General features: G+C 42.9%; 1 protein-coding gene across 13 annotated transcripts in view; it reads right to left on the bottom strand.

Annotated features, from left to right (window-relative positions):
• The window catches only part of ZFPM2 (zinc finger protein, FOG family member 2), a 440553-nt gene that overhangs the window by 314978 nt on the left and 105446 nt on the right, over nucleotides 1-20129 (bottom strand). For all 13 annotated transcript variants that reach the window (XM_065586012.1, XM_024105210.3, XM_065586006.1 and 10 more), the window contains one exon: nucleotides 2175-2276. In XM_065586012.1, coding sequence (XP_065442084.1) covers nucleotides 2175-2276 — 102 coding nt within the window. The remainder of the gene's footprint in view (nucleotides 1-2174; nucleotides 2277-20129) is intronic.

Genomic DNA, 20129 nt, shown 5'->3' with positions numbered 1-20129 from the left:
TAACTCCGAGAGGTGGATTCTCTCAGAAAGGGCAGAGGCACATTGGGAGAGATGTAAGGTTGTACTGGCTCTTCCTATGCTGTACTGGTACATAATCTTTGAATAACCAAAGACTTCATTCTCCAGCACTGTCAAGCCAGTGAATTTCATGAGCACTAGATTTACACAAAAATTGTACAAGAAGAAACTATTTTCATTTTTCCTGTATTACATGTTTGAAAATAATCTTCTATCTTTTTTTATATATTAGCAAAAGAATGAATACAGAATTTCATTGAAAGAACTAGAAGAAAGAGAGCGAGAGAGAGAGAGGCAGGAGCATGGCATGTGATATATTTATTCTCTTCTATGCTACAAACATGTCATTTCAATGTGAAAGACTAATATTTAAATTAATTAAAGCTCTGATTAAATTTCAGTGGTGGTCACTTCTCTAAGGACAAAAAGGAGTTTCCTTATATTCATTCTCAGTTTCTATCCTCATCTCCAGTATGTCATAATACATTTAATTCAAGAAATGCATCTTCTTACCCTTTTAACATCCAGGACAAAAATCACCAAGTATCTACGTAAGAATTTTCTTACAAAAAAACAAAACCTTTTACTTCTTGCTGTCATCAAAAATATCCCCTAAAATATTCCTATGCATTTAGTTCACATAAGATAATAACAACCAGTAATAAAAATTATACTCTCAAGTACATTTATTTTGTTCTAAAAATAAAATAGCAACAAAGAATTCACAGAACTTAAGATTCTTAAGAGACATTTTATTCCTGTGTTAAAGGGAGTAAATTTAATGCAACAACGACAATCTCCAAAATTGTAAAAAGCTGGAAGAAGCTGTTCCCTTTCAAAAGAGGTTTTCAAGCAATTTTAAATTTACTGTAATACATTTTAATACCAAATCTTTTTTTATATAATACTACATTGCTTTGTACAGAATATAAACATATTTGTGTATATCATTAACAACATTATAAATGACATCATAATAATCAGAGATATAGTGTATCTTCATTTTTGTTTGCATTATATTTTCCAGCTGCTGGTTTCAGAAAATTACCACAGGAGTTCTCCTCTTCATGCACAGCACACAGTAATTTGCAAATTCAAGCAAGGATGAAAATGTGATTGAAATATAGGATTTTTTTTTCTAATGAAAAGTGTTAATGCATTATAAATTATTGCTAGAGTACTTTCATGGCTCTCTTCTCTGATGCTCATCCCTTTCAGGGGAATGTTCTCTGTTTAGAAACACAGCTACTTTAAGGATATGTTTGGCTTCAAATATATGTTTTCCCCTTGGCATTGAAGAAATATATTAAATACAATGATTTGGGGACAAATTCTGCAGTCTGTAGCTTAAAAAATCCCACTGAATTAAATTGGAGGTTTGCCAAAGTGAAGACTGTAGGATCCAACCCTTTGTTTTTATGTATCTTTACAACACAAACCAAGGTTTACCTATTTACAACTAATGGCTGTTTGGAGCTCTCTCTCGCATGCCCATAGAACTGTAATACTGCCTAATGTTCCTCCAATAACGTATTTGCAGTGTTTTTACTGTTCATAACAGAAAATGTTACTGCATATTTCCCTTTACACATGAAGCTCTTATAGTTTATTGATTGCAGTCAAAAGGTTTCTCTCTCAACACTGAAGTCAATGACCAGGGTGTGTTAAATTATTTATATCAAATGAAAACTGATAAGAAAAGTCCTTGAAAACATCATTGGCAGCCATATTCATTTGTTAAGCTTAGCGTTTGGGACTAGATACAGATGTTTGGCCACAGAAAACAGAGTAGAATACAGAAGCAAGCACTATCAGCCATAGGCAGCAATGGAACTGGGAGCCTCTTGGTAACTCCAATCCTGCATTTAATCCTCAAAATGTTAAGGAATAACATTTTTATTTCTTGTAGCAATATCATGGGAACATTACTTTGTATAATTTTCATGCAAGATGGACGTGTGCAGAACAGCTGTCTGCTGAAGCATTTTTCCTCAGCTCTTATCTGTAGATATCCCAAGGCATCACATGAACACAGGAAGTTTTTTCCATTGACAAAACAATGCAACACTGACCCTACTTACTGAAACATGAGGAAAACATTCTCAGAGTCTCCATTTTAAATTATTCATTCTGGATTGTAATTTGTTTTCTCCTACCTGGCCCATCCCAGTCATCTGTCTCCACAATGAGTTGTCCTGGTTTCTCTGATTGTGCATCACCATCTGATTCTGCTGTTTCCTGGCTGCCCTCTTCATCACCTGAAGAGAAGAAATACATAAAACTTAAATAATTTCTATGACACTCAGATAGAATATCCATAATAAGTGTACATGTGTGTATGTGAGTACATATATTATACAGTATATAAAGAGAGAGAAGATAACATTATTGAACAACTAAACACCCGTGAATAATCAATGGCTATAAATAACTATGTATATAGGGGTTCATCTCACAATCCTTGTGAAACATCTCAGTGTGGACAAGGATGGGGACCTTTTTCTTATAATTTTTTGTCCAGTAGTTAGGGTATTTACCTGGAATGTAAGAGAGCATCAGTTCAAGCCTCCCCTCTGCCTGCTAAGGAACAGGAATTTGAACGGGGGTATCCTACTTCTCAGCTGAACGCCCTAGCCATTGGATATGAGTCTGATGTGGGTCTCCCTCAGCCTCTCCTGTTAAAGCTGTTCCACTTTGGATAAATAACTACAGAGTCATTGGGCCAGAGAGAGAGACCACGCATGAGAATGACTCTATAACTGGTGATTAGAGCACTCACCCAGGATCAAGCCCCCTATTCCAATGACTCTAATTATTTAAACAACAGCTTTAACTAGAGAAATTGAGGACACCCCATGTCAGAATATCCCATAGCCCAGGGTTAGTACACTCACCTGAGAGGTGGGAAACCTCTGTTCAACTCCCTTTTCCTCAACAGGTGGAAACTGTTGTTGAACTGGTGTTCTCCCACCTCCCAGATGAGTACCCTAACCACTGGACTAAAGTTATAAGGGAGAGTAGCAGCCTCTGCCTTTCCTCCCCCAGTTGCTTTGCATGGAATTAGGCTTGCTCAGAGCAAGCCTACCTGGATTGGGCTCTACAAGTGAGGTAAGTGGCCAAACACTTGTCTTCCCTCAGTTTCTGAATTGCACTGGGGCTTAGGCAGCTGACACGCATCCGGATGCTAGAGTGGGGCAGCAGCACATGTTCAGAGGCAGAAACACAGGCACGTAAGGAACTTTTACTGCAAAAACATAGGTGCTGAGTGAATTTAGGCACTTACAAGGTTTGGTGGCACTTGAGTGGAGATCTTGTGAATACCAGAGGCACTTAAGACCTTTTATGAATCTAGCCCCCAGTGTTCATAACCAAATGTGAATCCAATAAGAGGAAAATGAACACATCATCATTTAACATGGCACAAGTGATCATGACTCAAAGGGACAGGAAAACTGTAAAATGGAATATACTATTTGAAACGTATGGGGCAAGGTTTTAAAGTCTCTAACAATGCAGGCAAGGCAGCAAACAGTGACAACTTGCAAATAAACAATTTCAAATGTATAAACATTGTTTCTGAAAATTAAATATTTTTTACATAAAATACAGGTTTTCCAATTTCTATTAAACCAACTTTTATTACAAGTAGTTGCAGTATTTCAAAGCAGTCACACAGGCAGACGGGTATTCTTAACCCTGCTCTTTTTATCCATGTTATTCCTATCAATATTAACCTCTTACAGAAATTCTTCGACAATAGAACTATTGAACTTTCTCAACTAGGAGTGTTACAGTAGCTGTTAGTCACCCTATAATGTATTTTGCAATCAACTAAACCAACAAAGTATTTTTAACAATGAACAGTTCAGAAATGATAGATCTACTTTCTTGTTCACAACTGCTTATCACAGCATAGATATCATATATGTTTTCCAGGTGCTTCCTATAGTTAGGATACCTTCACAGAAGCCGCTCATGAAAGATAAGGTCATAAAAGAGATGAAAAATGTGCGAGCTTCATACACTCATGGTTTTATCATCAGACAAGATAGCTTTGGGTAAAGGACTGTACCAGTCACAAACATCAAACTGTAGCTCATACTAGTGTGAGGGAACATTAAAAGTTTGGAATTCAGTTTGTGCTCATTCTCCCTCACAGCATAAATGTAAACCTAAATTGTTAACATTCTTATATAGTTGTTCAGAATGAAACATCACTTCTGAGTTATAACATTCAATACTGTTAAAAAAAAACCAACAGGTTTGATACAGAGACTCAGGAATATCATTTCTCATATTAGGCTCCAATTTAACAAAGTACATAAGCATATGTGTAACTTTATTATTAGTCCCACTAAAGCCAATGAGACTACTCACATCCTTAAAATTAGACACATGCTTAAATACCTTGTTGAACTGGAACGTTAGTAGAAACTACAGACCAGATTTTAAGCTTCTGTAAATCAGCATAGCCAACACGACTACATCAGTATATACCTGTTGAGGATCTAGCCCTGGGAATCCAATGGAAGCAGCGTACTCAGTGAAAATAGTGTTGCTTTTCTGGGATCCTTGCAGACTGACCTCAGATACTTTGAAGGGAACCACATCCAAGTTGAAATACGTTATTTGGATTTGCATTGGACTTATTGCTAAATTTTGACGACATATGGATGTCCTAAAATACATGCCATCTGAAGTGGAGATCCTTGTAAAATAATTTTAAAATATAACTTTCTTAGATTCTGCATACTCTTAAAAATAAAAAAGCAAAAAATGAAAAGCAAAACACTCTAATGCTGATGGTCATGTAAGTTTCCAGCATATACAGAACATGTATAGTACATCCGTATAATGCCAAAAATCCTACTTAAATTTATAATCCGTTTGTTGTATAAGAATGCTGACCTTCAGAATAAAGCTATTAACAATACATTGAGAGTGATGTTTTCATATCTCACCATATATAGGCATCATTTGGTTTGGGGACCAGGTAGATAAGTCTACAGTGACTACGAAGTTATGCTAAGAAATTCTTTCTTACAAGCCTTGCAAGAAGGAAAAATATAACAGAGGTATTCTCTTCCAGTGAAGCTGCCATGAAAGTAGGGCATTGGGATACTGTAGAATTTACAACTATCAGGGCCGGACTCTGACATCACTTATACTGATGTAAGTCAGGAGTAACATGAGCGGTGTAAAACTAAAATATGAGCAGAATCTGGACCTCAACACAGAACATAAATTATTCCCCTAGCTACATCTGCATGAATGAGCCGAGCTCTTCTACATAGGTCAATCCAGTGAATTCTATTTCAAATGTGGTAACCAGTCATCTCAGCATTTTGCTTTTCTGAAACCATTTATGTTATTGCTTTCTGCACTCTTCTTAATATTCAGTTTGGATAGGGCTGGTCAGGAGTCAGTATTTAACCTGGACTGAATCTTATTTAGGATAACTTCAGGGTCCTGGTTGCCCTGGACAATCTCACAATCAGGCTCCTTAACCACAGTATGGCAAATATTGAGGACAATCCACGGTACTTTCTCCTAAAGTGTTTTGGTTTTTTTCATTGGGGGGGGGAGGGAGTGGAGGCAGTGATAATGGGGTGCACATGCAAAAGTGAGCACACAGTATTTAAACTGGCAATTGCCAGAATCCACTCACTGACCAGAAAGGCAGATGCAATGTTCTATACCAAAATCATCCTATCAACGTCAGACATTTCTGCCAATTTCAGGTACTACTGTATTCGTAAGAATTGGGTAAGACCTCACTGTGTTCTCAGGTTCATTTAGTCAGTCTAACATTTCTTCTTCTCTAGATCTTTGATACTCTATTGGTGACTGTACTGCTTAATTTTCTAATCCATGTGTTTATCTCCATTAGAGAAAACCACCATCTGCACTACTGCATTTCCTGCTGGTGAAAAATGTTACATTACTTAGTACTTTTCCTGTACGCAATATCCCTGCCTCCTCTTACTTCCTTTCTCCTATCACTATGAGTTTTGAGTTGGCAGCATTTATATTCAGACCAATTTTCCTGAAGCTATTCTATGAACACAACAAGAAATATCATCGGAGGAGTCAAGGTGAACTGTTTCCCTGTTTCCCATTGATTCCTAAGAGCTCTCTAGACTTCCCATCCTTTCCTCAGTGAACAGCTGCTCCAAAACTGCAAGAATAATTCCTTAATTTGAGCCCCTATTTTAGGGCTCAATCTTGAAAGGCTCTGAGCACTTGATCCTGATTCAGCAAAGCACTTTGGGCCAGATTTTTAAAGGTACTGAGACACCTAAAGTTGCAGATAGGTACCTAGTGCAATTTTAAAGGTGATTTCAATGGGAGTTAGGTGCCTAGGTGCTTTTGAAAACCCCATTAGGCACCTATCTGCATCTGAAAGGGTCTAAATGCCTTTACAAATCTGGCCCTTAATCAAGTGCTTAACTTTACACATGTGAGTAACTAAATGAATAGGATACTCACATGCTTACAGTTAAGCACATGCTATGTACTTTGCTGAATCAGGGCCAGACTTCTCAGCATCTTGCAGGATGAAGCCTTTTGTTGACAGAATTTCAAATTTTGCCCAGCCATTCCTCCCCTGATGTACAGAAAAATATTAAGGCTCCCCTGTTTTATAAAAATGTGAGCAGTGGGCATTATTAGTTATTATTTGCATTTTGGTAGCACCTAGGATCCTCAATCATGGATTAGGGCCCTACTGTGCTAGGTACTGTATATATGCAAAAAGATGGTCCCTGCTTCAAAGAGTTTACAATATAAGTATAATACAAGAGACAACAGGCAGATAGCCCACAAGGAAATAATAGGACAATGGTCTGAGCACACCAGCAGCCTAACTGCTATGCCGTGGTTCAGCACATATGGAATCCCAAGTGTAAAGGACTAAGAGAGAGGCTGACTAGTATTTTCCCTATGCTAGCTTCATTCCCCAAGGAAGACTGGAGCTTCCCCAGGAGGGCAGCCTCACAGTTGAAAGAACAATTGCTTTAATCACTTAGGGACAGATTCTATCTAGTCCTAATATAGCTGACTCTGGGGTGAGGGAAGACCACAGGGAGCCTTCCCACCACCTGGCACCGTTTATGTAAGGGCCAGTCAGAATAGCAGTTCCTGCTCTCTGGAGCAGTATTGCCAACCCCAAGCATCCCAAAGTCATGAGTCAGGCTCACACAAATCAGGAATTATCTTAAAAATCATTAGATTTTTTTAAAATAATAAATTGCGTGTTCTTTTTATTTGCTGTTTTTTTGAGCACTTAGGGTTCATGTTTTCAGGTTTTACTCTTCAACCATTAGGGCTAGAAACGTACTCAGAAGAGCAGTCACACTGGGTCAGACCAAAGGTCCATCTAGGCCAGTATCCTGTCTTCCGACAGTGGCCAATGCCAGGTGCCCCAGAGGGAATGAACAGAACAGGTAATCATCAAGTGATCCATTCCCTGTCGCCCATTTCCAGCTTCTGGCAAACGGAGACTAGGGACACCATCCCTGCCCATCCTGGCTCATAGCAATTGATGGACCTATCCTCCATGAACTTATCTACTTCTTTTTTGAACCCTGTTATAGTCCTGGCCTTCACAACATCCTCTGGCAAAGAATTCCACAGGTTGACTGTGAAGAATTGTGTGAAGAAATACTTCCTTTTGTTTGTTTTAAACCTTTTTTGTTTTAAACCTTTTTTTTTTTTTTGCTTTAAGCCTCTTTATTCTTTTTTTTTTTTTTGAAAGCTGAAATTCTCATATACTCATATGACTCCAGCAGTTGCGGCTTTCAGGGAAGCACCAAATACCATGAGATATCTGATGTAAGAATTGGCAATGCTGCAGGAATGTAGGAAATGCTCCTCACCCTACTCATTTCATGATAGCACTGATTAGGGATGGGAATAAGCTGTACAAAGCGGCACAGTAGTGGACTGTGCCTATCAGGCACAATCTAGCTCTTAGATTTGTTCTAATCAATAGCTTTAGTGATCATTGAGGTAGGGAATTATGTTATTTAACACTAAGACCAGAAAGTGCCACTGTCAAATTCAATGTAAAAACATAAAATTAACCTGCATCACATCCACCTGTGATCCCAGGTCACTTCCTATATTAATGTGTTTCTTTAGATGCAGCATCTTGGAAAGAGAGGGAGAGTGTGATTATAACTGGTTATAAAAAGAGAGTGGTTATGATATTTTAGTTCATTCCTAAATAGCCACATACCTTTAACTAGAGGTTCACACTTTCAAGAGATTTCTCAGATTCTAAAGAAATTCCAGGACTTAAAGCAGTTTTGTGGGGGCCTCATCCATAGGCATCCTAACCAGGTATCTTAACCTTGACTAGAATAGAGAGATGGGTTCAAATAGGCCCAGGCAAGCCTCAAAGAACACCGTTTTGGGGTGCCTGAGCCTTCTTATAGTCTAGATTCACTAAAGCGGGAATTCTGTTATTTTTCTATTTTAAAAATATTAAGTTTTTCTTATATGAATTCCTCTCCCAGCCACCTTTGCAACTGGCAGAGTGAACATGAGTCACAGAAGAGGAACATTTCAGGCTTTTAAATTTACCATTGCAATCATTTATGATCCTGTACTCTTCCCCTTTTTATATTATCTTCTCCTAACACTGTTTTCCATATAACACTCAGTAATAGGTGCCTACTCCTAACAAAGTGAAATTTTAAGTTGTCTTATTAGAAATAGTTTGTTGCTTGTATTTGAAGTGTAGCACTCCAGCGACCTCTATACTAAGAAGCAGTTAAATCTCCTTGTAGTGAGGCGGAGTGGCCTCTCACTGAGCCAAAAAGGGAGAGCCCACTCTCTGAACTAGGTGGGTGGAGCCAGGCCATGCTTGTCCCTCCCCCCGGGAAGTCAGGAAGCAGGACAGAAAGTATAAAGGTAGGTCCTGGACTCAGTTGGGCTACAGCCACCGAAGGAGACAGACGCCTCCTGCCCACTCCCAACCTGGGAGACTGCAGTGGACCCCTGCCGAGCTGAAGACTGGTCAGAGCTGCTGGAGCCGCCTGCTGACCAAGGCCCTGAGGCGTCGCTGGGACTGCCATTGGCCTTCTACCCCATGCAAGCAGAGGACCCCCCACAGATCCACGTACACCCCAAAGAGCGGGTAGGGAGTGGCCCAGGGGCAGCTGACCAGAGACTCGGTCAGCGTGTTGCAGCTGAATTCCTCACTGACCCAGTGGTGGAATATTCCACCACTGTTAGGGCACTAGGTCGGGGCCTGGTGGAGTCGGGTGGGCCTGGGCTCCCTTACCGTATTCCACCCCGCCCCTGGATTGGCAGCCTCCCCTCTCTAGGCCAAGAAACCTGCATTTGTTGGCCGTCCACCGGAGTTCGGACACCCAACCCCTGTGCTGCTCTGCCCAGATCACGGGCACAGCCCCTAACTGTTGGCTGCTCTGTCCTGACTGTAGGCCAGAGCCTTCAATTGTTTGCTGCCCCACCATGACCGACGGCCAGGCTTCATAGACTTGTACTGTTCTGCCCTTAAACTGTTCAATGCTCTGCTAATTCCCTGACTCTAGAAGACATTAGGGTTGCCAACTGTCTAATCACACAAACCCAAACACCCTTGTCCCACCCCGTCTGCCCTGCCCCTTCTCTGAGGCCCCGCCCTGCTCACTCCATCCCCGCTCCCTCCGTCGCTTGCTCTCCCCCACCCTGACTCACTTTCACCAGACTGAGGCAGGGCTGGGGCTGAAGGGATCGGAGTGTGGGAGGGAGCTCTGGGCTGAGTCTGAGGCAGGGGGTTCGGGTGCTGGAGGGGGTGCGGGCTCTGGGAGGGGGCTCCGGGCTGGGGCAGTGGATTGGGGTGCGGGAAGGGCTGAGGGGTGCAGGCTCTGGGAGAGAGGTGCTTACCTCGGGCGGCTCCCGGGTGGCAGCATAGTAGGGCTAAGGCAGGCTCCCTGCCTGCCCTGGCCCCGCACTGCTCCAAGAAGCAGCCGGCATGTCCCTGCAGCCCCATGGGTGGGACCAGGGGGTCTCCGTGCGCTGCCCACGCCCGCAAGCACTGCCCCCGCAGCTCCCATTGGCCGCAGTTCCTGGCCAACGAGAGCTGTGGAGTGGGTGCTTGGGGCAGGGACAGTATGCAGAGACCCCCTGGTCCCCCCAGGGGCCACAGGGACATGCCGGCCGCTTCTGGGAGCAGTGCAGGACCAGGGTGGGCAGGGATCATGCCTTAGCCCTGCTGGACTTTTAGCGGCCTAAAATCTCCCAGTTTGGCTTCAGTAGCCTCTGGGAGATAGAGCCCAATTCCAGAAGACTCCCAGCAAAACTGGGAGGATTGGCAACCCTAGGCGATACCCAGTGACATAGTGAGGCAGAGTGGCCTCCCACTGACCCAGAATGGGAGGGACCACCACTAACCCACTACACTCCTCAATGAGTTATGTTGCAATGATTATCAGAAAACAAAAACTAGCACTCTGTCTACTATCTTGGGAGTCCATACAAATCTAGTTTGTCTCCCAGATTCCAAGAATGTTCAGAGTATTACTCGCAACATTCTGATTAGCTGTTTCAAAAACAGTCAGGATATCTTATGTGCCAAAACAAGTGACAGAATTAGCTGTCACAAGTAAATGGTTCCTTTAGTTCTGTGTCATCCATCATAATCCTTCCAGAGATAATATTTATCCCATCAGGTCATAGGTGTGGGACTCCTTTATTTTTTCCAGTGCTTTGAGAGTTATATTACTGCCGCCATCCACAGCCGTTGATTAGGGGTGCTAAGCTTGTGCACAACTGAGTTCTTTGGACTTGGGTTGACAACGAATCCTCATGAAATGTCTCAAAACCCTCCACCAGCATCCAAAACCAAGAAGAGAGGACAACATCAGATGAAAAAGGTGGAAGAGATAGAAGCTCCCACCCAAAAAAAATCAGAAACAGATATACAGCTATAATACTCTATGCAAGCAAATGGATAAAAGTATGCCACTTGTGTATTTCATATTTTATGGGAGCTTACCTCTAATTCATTTGAAATTCTTACTTTGTGAGTCAAGTTAAATTTTCACAATTTCTAGGAAAGGGGACAGCACAGTATTTGTGGTGACTAAATAATCCCATTTGGAGTTGTGGTGACTAAATAATCACAGGTATGATAAAGTTCACAATTTCACTGTTCTTAAGAAGCCCAAAACGTACTGACTGAAAAGGCAGGAGTTACTCTCACCCTACAACTCTGCATATTTTAAAGCCATTCTCTAGTTAACTCTATTTGTTTCCTTTTTTAAAATCCAGCTTGTTAGTTAATTGTGAAATTCAGTTTTCTGTTCAATGACCCCACCCTCGCTTCCTGATTATGAGCAGGGTGTGCTTGGTCACGAAGGGCCAAATCCTGATCCCACTGAAATCACTGGGAACTCTGGCATGCATTTCAGTGGGACCAAGATTTGACCTCTAGAGATGACATCCGGGTAGCAACCAAAGGAGAATAGAGTAGTTGACAAGCAGTCTCCCAGTTGCTAGTCAGAGACCCTTCAGTCTAGTGAAAAAATAACTTCAAACACTTTCTGCTATCTCCTTCCTTTTCTATCAAAAAAAGGTTGTGGCCCTTCTGAGAGGGATAGAAAGCAATGACAGAAAAAGGGGTTCAGGAGGAGGCATATGTTAGTAAGAAAAAAGCCTTCTTTCATCATGGAAAGAGCCAATTCTAACTAATTTGTGCCCTTCTACAGCTGCCATGAGAGATCCCGTACTTCTCCGGATCCATATGCTGCATCTGATGAAGAAATGGAGGATGCTCAGGATCCAGCAAAGCCAGAAAAAGTAGACTGTCTCAGTTGAATGGAATGCAGCTAAACTGAAATGAACCCACACTCTGCTGAGTGGAAAGCTTACCATGAACCCCCAATCTATACACAAATAAATCAGTCTGATACTGTATTTTTTTACAGGGATATTATTGAAAAGTGTTATTTTTTCATGGCATGGACGATCTTTTTTGTCCTATGAGATGAACACACATCATCACATATACATGCCCTCTCCTATCTCTGCTTACCAAAAAGAATTAATGTGCCCTTCATTTACTTGGAAAGCCTACATAAAGAAACCGTAACGAATTAAAAATAACTAAAAAAAATTAAAGGAGCATGAGCTCCAGGAAAACAGAAGTATTGCCAGGGAAAGATAATGTCGGGCCTGGGGGGGGGGGGGGGGCGTTGGGTCTGGTGCCAAGCAAAGCTGGGGGCTGTTCAATCACCTCTATCAGTGCTCTATCAGTGTCTACACTCCAGCCAAATCCAGAGAAAACAAGGAGTCAAAGATTCAGGTCAATAAGCTTATAGGCGATTTGCACAAACAGCTCCTCCAGCAAGGTAAAAAACAAAGTCATATTGGCTTTTCTTTTTTATTCCTTCTCTTTGAACTCCCTCATCCAAAACACACCCTGGAAATGTCAGTGTTATATGCAAGAATTTAAAGAGCTGAGCTTCTTAATCCCGTTAAGAAAAAGAACAAAGTTGCCTGTAAAGATCTCCTTATTGAGCTCAAAGTGATTATGGTAGAGCTGCCTTATGGTGATCCTGCTTCTAGTTGCTGTAGAATCAGAGGAGGTAAAAATATGTCATTAAAGCCACTACTGAGGAGGAAAGAACCACATTGACTGAAAAAGGTTTCTGAAAAAATAGCTAAACCTACTTTCTGATCCAACAAACACAGCAAACAGCAAGCATGGCTGTTAAGACATTAGAGCAAGGTAGAAAAGAAGCAGAGAATATTTACACACAAAATAAAACCATGCACACCAGAATGTAGAAGGAACTCACAAAAATCATTTTCAGGGTGTTAAATGTTCGGCTGGTATTATAGATGGTGGCGGTGATAGCTTTTCACATCCAGTATGAAGGAAAATAACTTAGTGTTATTGACACTTATATGGAGAATCACTCTGCAGCTGTTTCCCTGAATCTCAAGCCTGACTGCACATGGTTTAAAGTAAAAAAATCCAGACCTAAGCTGGTCTGGCAGCCAAGTGGCAACATTATGTACATGAGCAGAAAGCTCAGTTCAGGTTCCAGGCTCATTCTTCACTGCCATAGCCAGAGGATGAGACCATTGTAAAGGTTGAACGCTCATACAGTCCCAAGCATTCCCCTCTTGCTGACTCAGGAATAGCATTTTTGAGCTCCAGATGGAACTATATTTCACCTACCTCTACAGGAAAAGCAGATGCCCTATGAGGGGCCCCAATCAGGGATCAGAGCCCCATTTTGTCATGCCCTTTGCAAATATGTAGCAAATTGACATACTATAGCAGTCTGTGGTAGAAGAAACAATAGAACCTAGAGTATTGACTTACTGTTCCCTGCTCTAACTATATACCACTGCATCATAAACTGAACACCTGTGGTAGAAGCTATATCACCATCTGAATCAGTCTGGCCTTTGGGACCATGAAGCATACACCATCTATAATGGACCCTACCAACCACTGGTTTATGATTGGACCACCCACCTGTTTTGGGTCCTGAAGACCACCAATAGTGTTAAGGGTGCCAGGAATGCCCTCCCAGTCAATAATGTCTGCAGATTTGCTATGTATAGCGTTCATTTGTCAATGTGGCCTCTAGCAATAGGGCAGTGGGATGAGATAGTTTATTGAAGGAACTGCAACAGCACAGCTACAACTAGAAAGCTCCACAAAATGCGGCAGTCAGGTGGGATCAGAGATTGTGTGCCATGGAGGCTCTGAATACCCACCTACACCATGACAGAGTCAATATCAACAGATTCTCCTACTTCGTCCCTTAATTTTTAGAGATGCCCATCACCCCCCTTTGCTTCTTCCCTCTATCTAACACCTCCAAGAATATTCCCACATCTGCTGTCCTGATGATTTTCCCATTCTCCAATGCTAGACAGAGGCCACCATCTACTCTCTGCTATTGCCCCTTCCCTTCTGTACACGTAGCCATCTGAAAATTCTCTAGCCTCAGGCACTCTACCCTAGACCTCCAGATACCTCTTCCCTTGAGAGAGGCCTCATCATCATACTGCTTCTTGCCCACACAGGGCAAGAAAGATGAGTGTGACAACTTGTTTGATCCCACCCTCAAGAAGTAGAGGAGGCATCAGACCTATAGATCTTTTCCCCCGGTTGCTTTCAGTGTACAAAACCAGTACTATCTGAGAGAACTGGTATGGACTTTGGGAAGACAGAAGAATGTGGATTTCCTGTGGTAAGTGTGTGTAGGGGAAAGTCTGGAAGAAAATGCCTGTGCAACTTTTATTTGGTCCCCCCATGTGTATGCATTATGATAGTCTTTAATGAGATGTCCGCTCTCGAATGAGGAAATGATAAAAGATAAAAATACAACACCATCTGTGGGTAAGCACTTTTCCACAAAGTGATCACTCTATATGTAACCTATCAGTCCTCAGCCTCAAAGGAAACCTGCACAATACTTTCAAATGACGAGTCTGAGAGCTTAAATTCATAACTTTGCTGGACACTAAAAATCACGGATTGAATAGAGACCTTAGCTCAGGAGTGGCCAACCTGAGTCTGAGAAGGAGCCAGAATTTACCAATGTACATTGCCAAAGAGCCACAGTAATACGTCAGCATCCCCTCATCAGCTCCCACCCAGCTCCCAGTGCCTCCTGCCCCGCTGATCAGCGCCTCCTCCTCCCTCCCCACACCTCCAATTCAGCTGTTTCATGGTGTGCAGGAGGCTCTGGGGGGAGAGGGAGGAGCGAGGGCATGGCTGATGAGATTATCACATTCTATTTTTCCCTCAGGCAGCATAGCCAAGTACACATACAAGGCACCATCTTCCACAGCCTGTCCCTTCTACCCCTGTCAGCTCCAGTTTGTCCCCTTTTGCCCCATCCCCTAGTATGACTTCCCTCCCCTTTCTTTGTCTGACCACTTCTGTTTCTATCATCCTTAGCCTGTCCCTGGTTTCTTTCTGTTCCGATCCTCACCCTGCCTGCCTGTCTCCCAATCACTTGCAGCCTGCCTGTCTCCCAGTCTCTCATCACTCTGTTTTACTACCCCACCTGCCTCAGTTCCCACACTGCCTCTCACCCCTCTGCATTCAAATCAGGCTGCTTCCTCATCCATGGTCTCTATTGTTAGCAAGGACAGCACAAGAGAGATTGTCTCCTTCATCTCAGTTTTTGTGCTAAGTACCACAGCAGCTCCCAGCAACCAGGAAGAGCAATTGCAGGAAAAGTCCTTCTTTGGCCTTGAAGCCTCAGGCTAACATGCTCCTTGTAGAGAGAATCTTCAGATATTTTCACTAACAGACTTGTAACAACCATTACTGGGCAAGAGCAAATAGCAATTTTCAGAGGCTTAGAGCTTGGGCAAATTTAGATGGATTTTCACTATGACAGCAAAAGTCACCCCCTTGACACCAGAGCTACCTCCTGTCAAATTTCTAGTCCCTACTCAAGGAAGTTCTACAACTTCTCAAAGAAGCAGTTGTTATATCTTATTTTGTTATAACTGACAAAACATATTTTTCTCTGGCTTCATTCTCAAAAAACATCCAAACCATTTTTGTTGAAACTTTCCAAAAAAATTCAGCCTGACGTGGAAAAAATATCAGTCAAAATGGCTGAAGTCTGACAAAGTTATTTATAAGCAACTGTGGAGACTTATAATAAAAATAGTAGAAAACTTTAACTGTATAGTCTGCTTATAATACATCTATATTTAAATAATGTCCATTTCTTTATTTTAAGTTCTCGATCCCTTGAAATGATCAGGATGACAAGTGCAATTACTGACATTTAGAAACTTTAACTGATGTTTAAAAATCAGATTTTTTTTGGTTTGGTTTGGGAATTTTCCAGGTGTTTTGTTCTAACAAGCCATTTATGAGTTAGCTGGAAAAGAAAAACTAGACAAAATTCATAATTTGAAAAGTGGAAAGTTGTTTAATGACATGTAACTCAAAATCAGTTTGATTAATTTGCTTCACACTTTTGCAGAACCATTCTCCTTTGCTTTCTCTGTCTGGCAATCTTGTGGTCAAACCAATTTTCCAGCCCAGAATTAATGGGCGGACATACGGTACAAGTCCAGTCATTCAAATTCCCTTTATACAAAAATTGTAGTTACACAAATGAAGTGTGTCCCCCATGAAGCCCTGTGTTAGTTAAGCACCAGCTAATAATTTCTCAACTAACCCCTTGCCATTGTTAGCACCAGTGATGGCTGGCTCAACCAGCTTAAATAATGGCATGGTATTCGTCCATTTTATGAGTCCATTGCACCCTATCACAACCAACTGCTGGAGATTATGGAAATGGAGGGGCTTACAAACCAGCAGATTTACAACACTGATGAGACTGAGTTGTATTGGCACCTACTCCCAGAGAAGACATCGGTCTCTTCTGACAAGCATTGTACCCCAAGCTTCAAAAAGTATTAAGTAAACATCAGCATTACTCCCTTCATTCCCCATATTTCTATAGCAGTGAAATTGCAACTCAAAATAGCACTTCTGTTATTCGAATGTTTGGTTGTCTAAAAGTTTTGGCTATTTCCCACACCATTTGACCAACTGGGAGTAGGACTTTATCAGGGAAGCTGGTTGCAAGAATGCTACCTCTCCATAAAACAGCCAGATAGAGCCTGACAGAAAACTCCCTCCTGCCAAATGCCTTAAGTAGCCAAGTTGTTAATACCCATGTATCCCATCTCAGTCAAGTCAATAACATGTGAACTCAGTCCTGCCCCTTTCCAATGATTTAATTTCAATGCCTATTTGGAATAATTAAAACCTCTGGGCCCAATTCTTCTTTCTCTGTATTTGGTTGGGAAGGGATTAAAAAGTAAACACTGTATACATAACACAGCACAGAAGGGGGTAAACACCAGCTCTGCTACATGCTCTTTGCCTATCTGGGTCCTCACTAGAACCCTTCCCTGTTCCCTTTTACCTTCTCTCTACGGGAACTTGGAAGGGTAAGAAGGGGTAAAAAGGGTTACTTCTGGGACTAGTCACTGTCTGTGGCACACTCCCCTTGCAACAGAGTATTAACTCATTCTGCTTGCATCTATAGTGGTGAGTGGTGAGCAGGCAGAAATAACCAAAGGCAGTATGGATGACTGCATCAAAAGCCATGATGTCATCGTGGGAGAAGGGTTCCTGGATCTACCCATTTGTTTTCTACTTTCCATGTAGACCTACAGGATGTGTGTGTTTGCAGGCCTCCAGTACTACCAAATCCAAGCATTCAAAAATCACGAGTCAGGCCACCAAAGAAATGCATTTAGATTCTTTTTTCTTTCTCTCTGGTTTCTGAGCCACTTCACATTTTCAAGCTTTCCTCCACACCCAAGAAGGGTAGAAAATGGGAAAAAAATCATCATGTAATCTCTAGATTTCAGCATCTGAGGTTTTAAGAAAAACACCAAATAGCATGAGACTCATGACAAAATCATAACAATTAGCAACACTGGGCCTCATTCAATAATGTCACAAACCCTTCCATTGGGAGGAGGGTGAAAAGGAAACTCTGTGAGATGAATCTCATTTACTTCCCAGGTGAGTTTTTCCCTACTGCCTTTTGTTTGTTTAAAACAAAACATGTGGCCTCATGCTACCAGTACTAAATTTCTGAGACACAACACAACTCAACTGTAGCTGAGCCATTTAAATGCCTTCATACCAGTGGTTTTCAAACTTTTTTTCTGGCGACCCAGTTGAAGAAAATTGTTGATGCCCGTGACCCAACGGAGCTGGAGATGAGGGGTTTGGGATGTGGGAGGGGCTCAGGGCTGGGGCAGAGGGTTGGGGTGTGGGGGTGAGGGCTGCGGGGTGTTCTGGCACTGTGGACCATGCTGCCAGCAGCAGAAGTGGCCAGCAGCAGGTCCGACTCCTAGACAGAGGTGCGCAAGCAGCTCCGCGTGGATCTCGCCTGTAGGCACCGCTCCCACCCAGCTCCCATTGGCTGGGAACTGGCCAATGGGAGTGCGGACCTGGTGCTCAGGGCAGGGGCAGCACGCAGAGCCCCATGGCCCCCCCGCCTAGGAGCCGGACCTGCTGCTGGCCGCTTCTGGGGTGCAGCGTGGTGTCAGGACAAGTAGGGACTAGCCTGCTTTAGCCAGCCAGCACTGTCAACGGGACTTTTAACGGCCCTGTTGGTGGTGCTGACCAGAGCCGCTGTGACCCAGTGCCTTACATTCCACGAGCAGTACTGGGTCGCGACCCGCAGTTTGAAAACCACTGCCTTCGTACTCTCCTATTCCATTCTTTTACAGAATAGGCTCTCCATTTACTTCAAAGTGGGACTTTTCTTTTACACTGCCTCGGTTGGAAAGAGATTAGGAAATTTATGTGCCCAGTTATCCTAAGAAATTTTCATTTAAATTTTTTTCCCTGTAGAAGTTGCTGTGGATAGGCTTAAAACTTCTTTTATAACTACTACTATACATATCACCTGGAGAAAGGAGCATCAAGAATGAAATGGCATTCACTGTGAAGAATCAACAAATATCTTTACAACTTCCAGTTCCTGGGATATATGATCAGGTTCATACCTAAACTTAAGTCACCTGTTTTACTGCCTGGTCTAGTTAAACAGAATCACCTTAACTTCAACTTTTCACTTAAATTTATCAGTAGATGCCTTTTTAAAGACATAGTAACAGCAAGACCTAGAAGCTAGTCTTGGCAACCAGGTTCATGGGGAGGACCTCCTTGCAGAGCCCTTGCTACACAACCCCCATTTAGGTATGCAGGTGAGGGAGTCCCCGTCGATGAACCAGAGTCTGGTTCTGGCTGTTACCACCGGGATTGGCGATTTCATGGACTACAATCAGGGGGACAGGGTGAATCCCATGGCACTTGGCCAGCGCATGTGAACTCTCCATCCCTCATGTCCCCCATCTTGTGCTCCAGGAGTTGAGGGCAGCCCTCACACCCGCTTCTTGCGGTTTTCCTTGAATGGGTCTTGCGGGAGGGTGCTCCCTGCCTGACCCTGACCCCTGGCCCTCCGTGCTTCCCCAGCCACCCCCTACATACTGAGCCGGTTGTGAGACATACAGCCAGTCCATCTCTTAACCGCACCCAGGAAACAGCTGTATGTGCTCATGATCCACACCCTTCATTTCCTCATCCTTTTGTCCTGCTCTGACACCAAGTGGCAGGAACTCCTGCCACCCAAGGAGGGAGAGGCATCCCAGTGGGCTAATCCATATTCCACCCTGGTCCCACAGCCTGCCGGGACTATTAGTTGGCAATTCCTTCATGGTGCCATGAGCATGGTGCCTGGCGTGGTTTATGACATTCTCTGACACCTGTTCCTTTTGCAGTGAGAGGGAGACCCTGGTGCACATTTATATCCGATTTCCCCCCAAGCCTCCTGTTTTACGCACACCCTAATCATGGCCCTACAAAGTCATGAGACCTCCTCATCAGCCTCCTCCTGGCACTGTACCTGGAGGAGGAAGATAAATGGGGGTGGAGGGTGATCTGTGACTGCAGGGCCTACTTCTGATCCTTCCTCAAGTCATGTTTCTAGACAGAGTTCCTCTGGGCTGTGTCCACTGGCTCCCTGGATGCTTTTGAGGAGTAGTGGAAGCCGTCCAGGGTTCTCTGCTCATTGTCCCCCTCCAGATCCCTGATTTTATACCTGTGACCCTCACTCCCATCCCTGTTTTTTTCATTTGTTGTCCCCCACAAAAAAACAGCAAGATTTATAAATATACAAATTACTATTGCATGTAAATCAAATAAAATAAGGAAGTAAACACGTTTTCATTTGTTCACATAGAACAGGACTATTTTCAGGGGTGGGCTCTGTAGAATGGGTAGACTTTCTAAGCAGTATGAGTATACAGTGGAAAGCAATAGCTGCCTCAGCCCGATATGAATCCTTTCTCAGAGTCCCCTCCCCTTCCTCTGGAGTCAGATGGCATCCTAGACAGGTCAGAGAGGACTTGGGAAGATCTGGCATGCTGACCATCCAAATGAAAGTTAAAGATCTTGAGCTACATCACAAAATAACTATAGAATAATCCCAGTGTCTGGCCAAATATTTCCACTCAACCAAGCAAACTAATATCCAGAGTAAGCATGAGCAACCACTGAGCTCATAATGGGTGCAGTG

This window comes from Chrysemys picta, chromosome 2, assembly GCF_011386835.1.
Source record: "Chrysemys picta bellii isolate R12L10 chromosome 2, ASM1138683v2, whole genome shotgun sequence".
Taxonomy (NCBI): Eukaryota; Metazoa; Chordata; order Testudines; family Emydidae; genus Chrysemys; species Chrysemys picta.
This window is presented reverse-complemented; position numbering and strand designations above follow the sequence as displayed.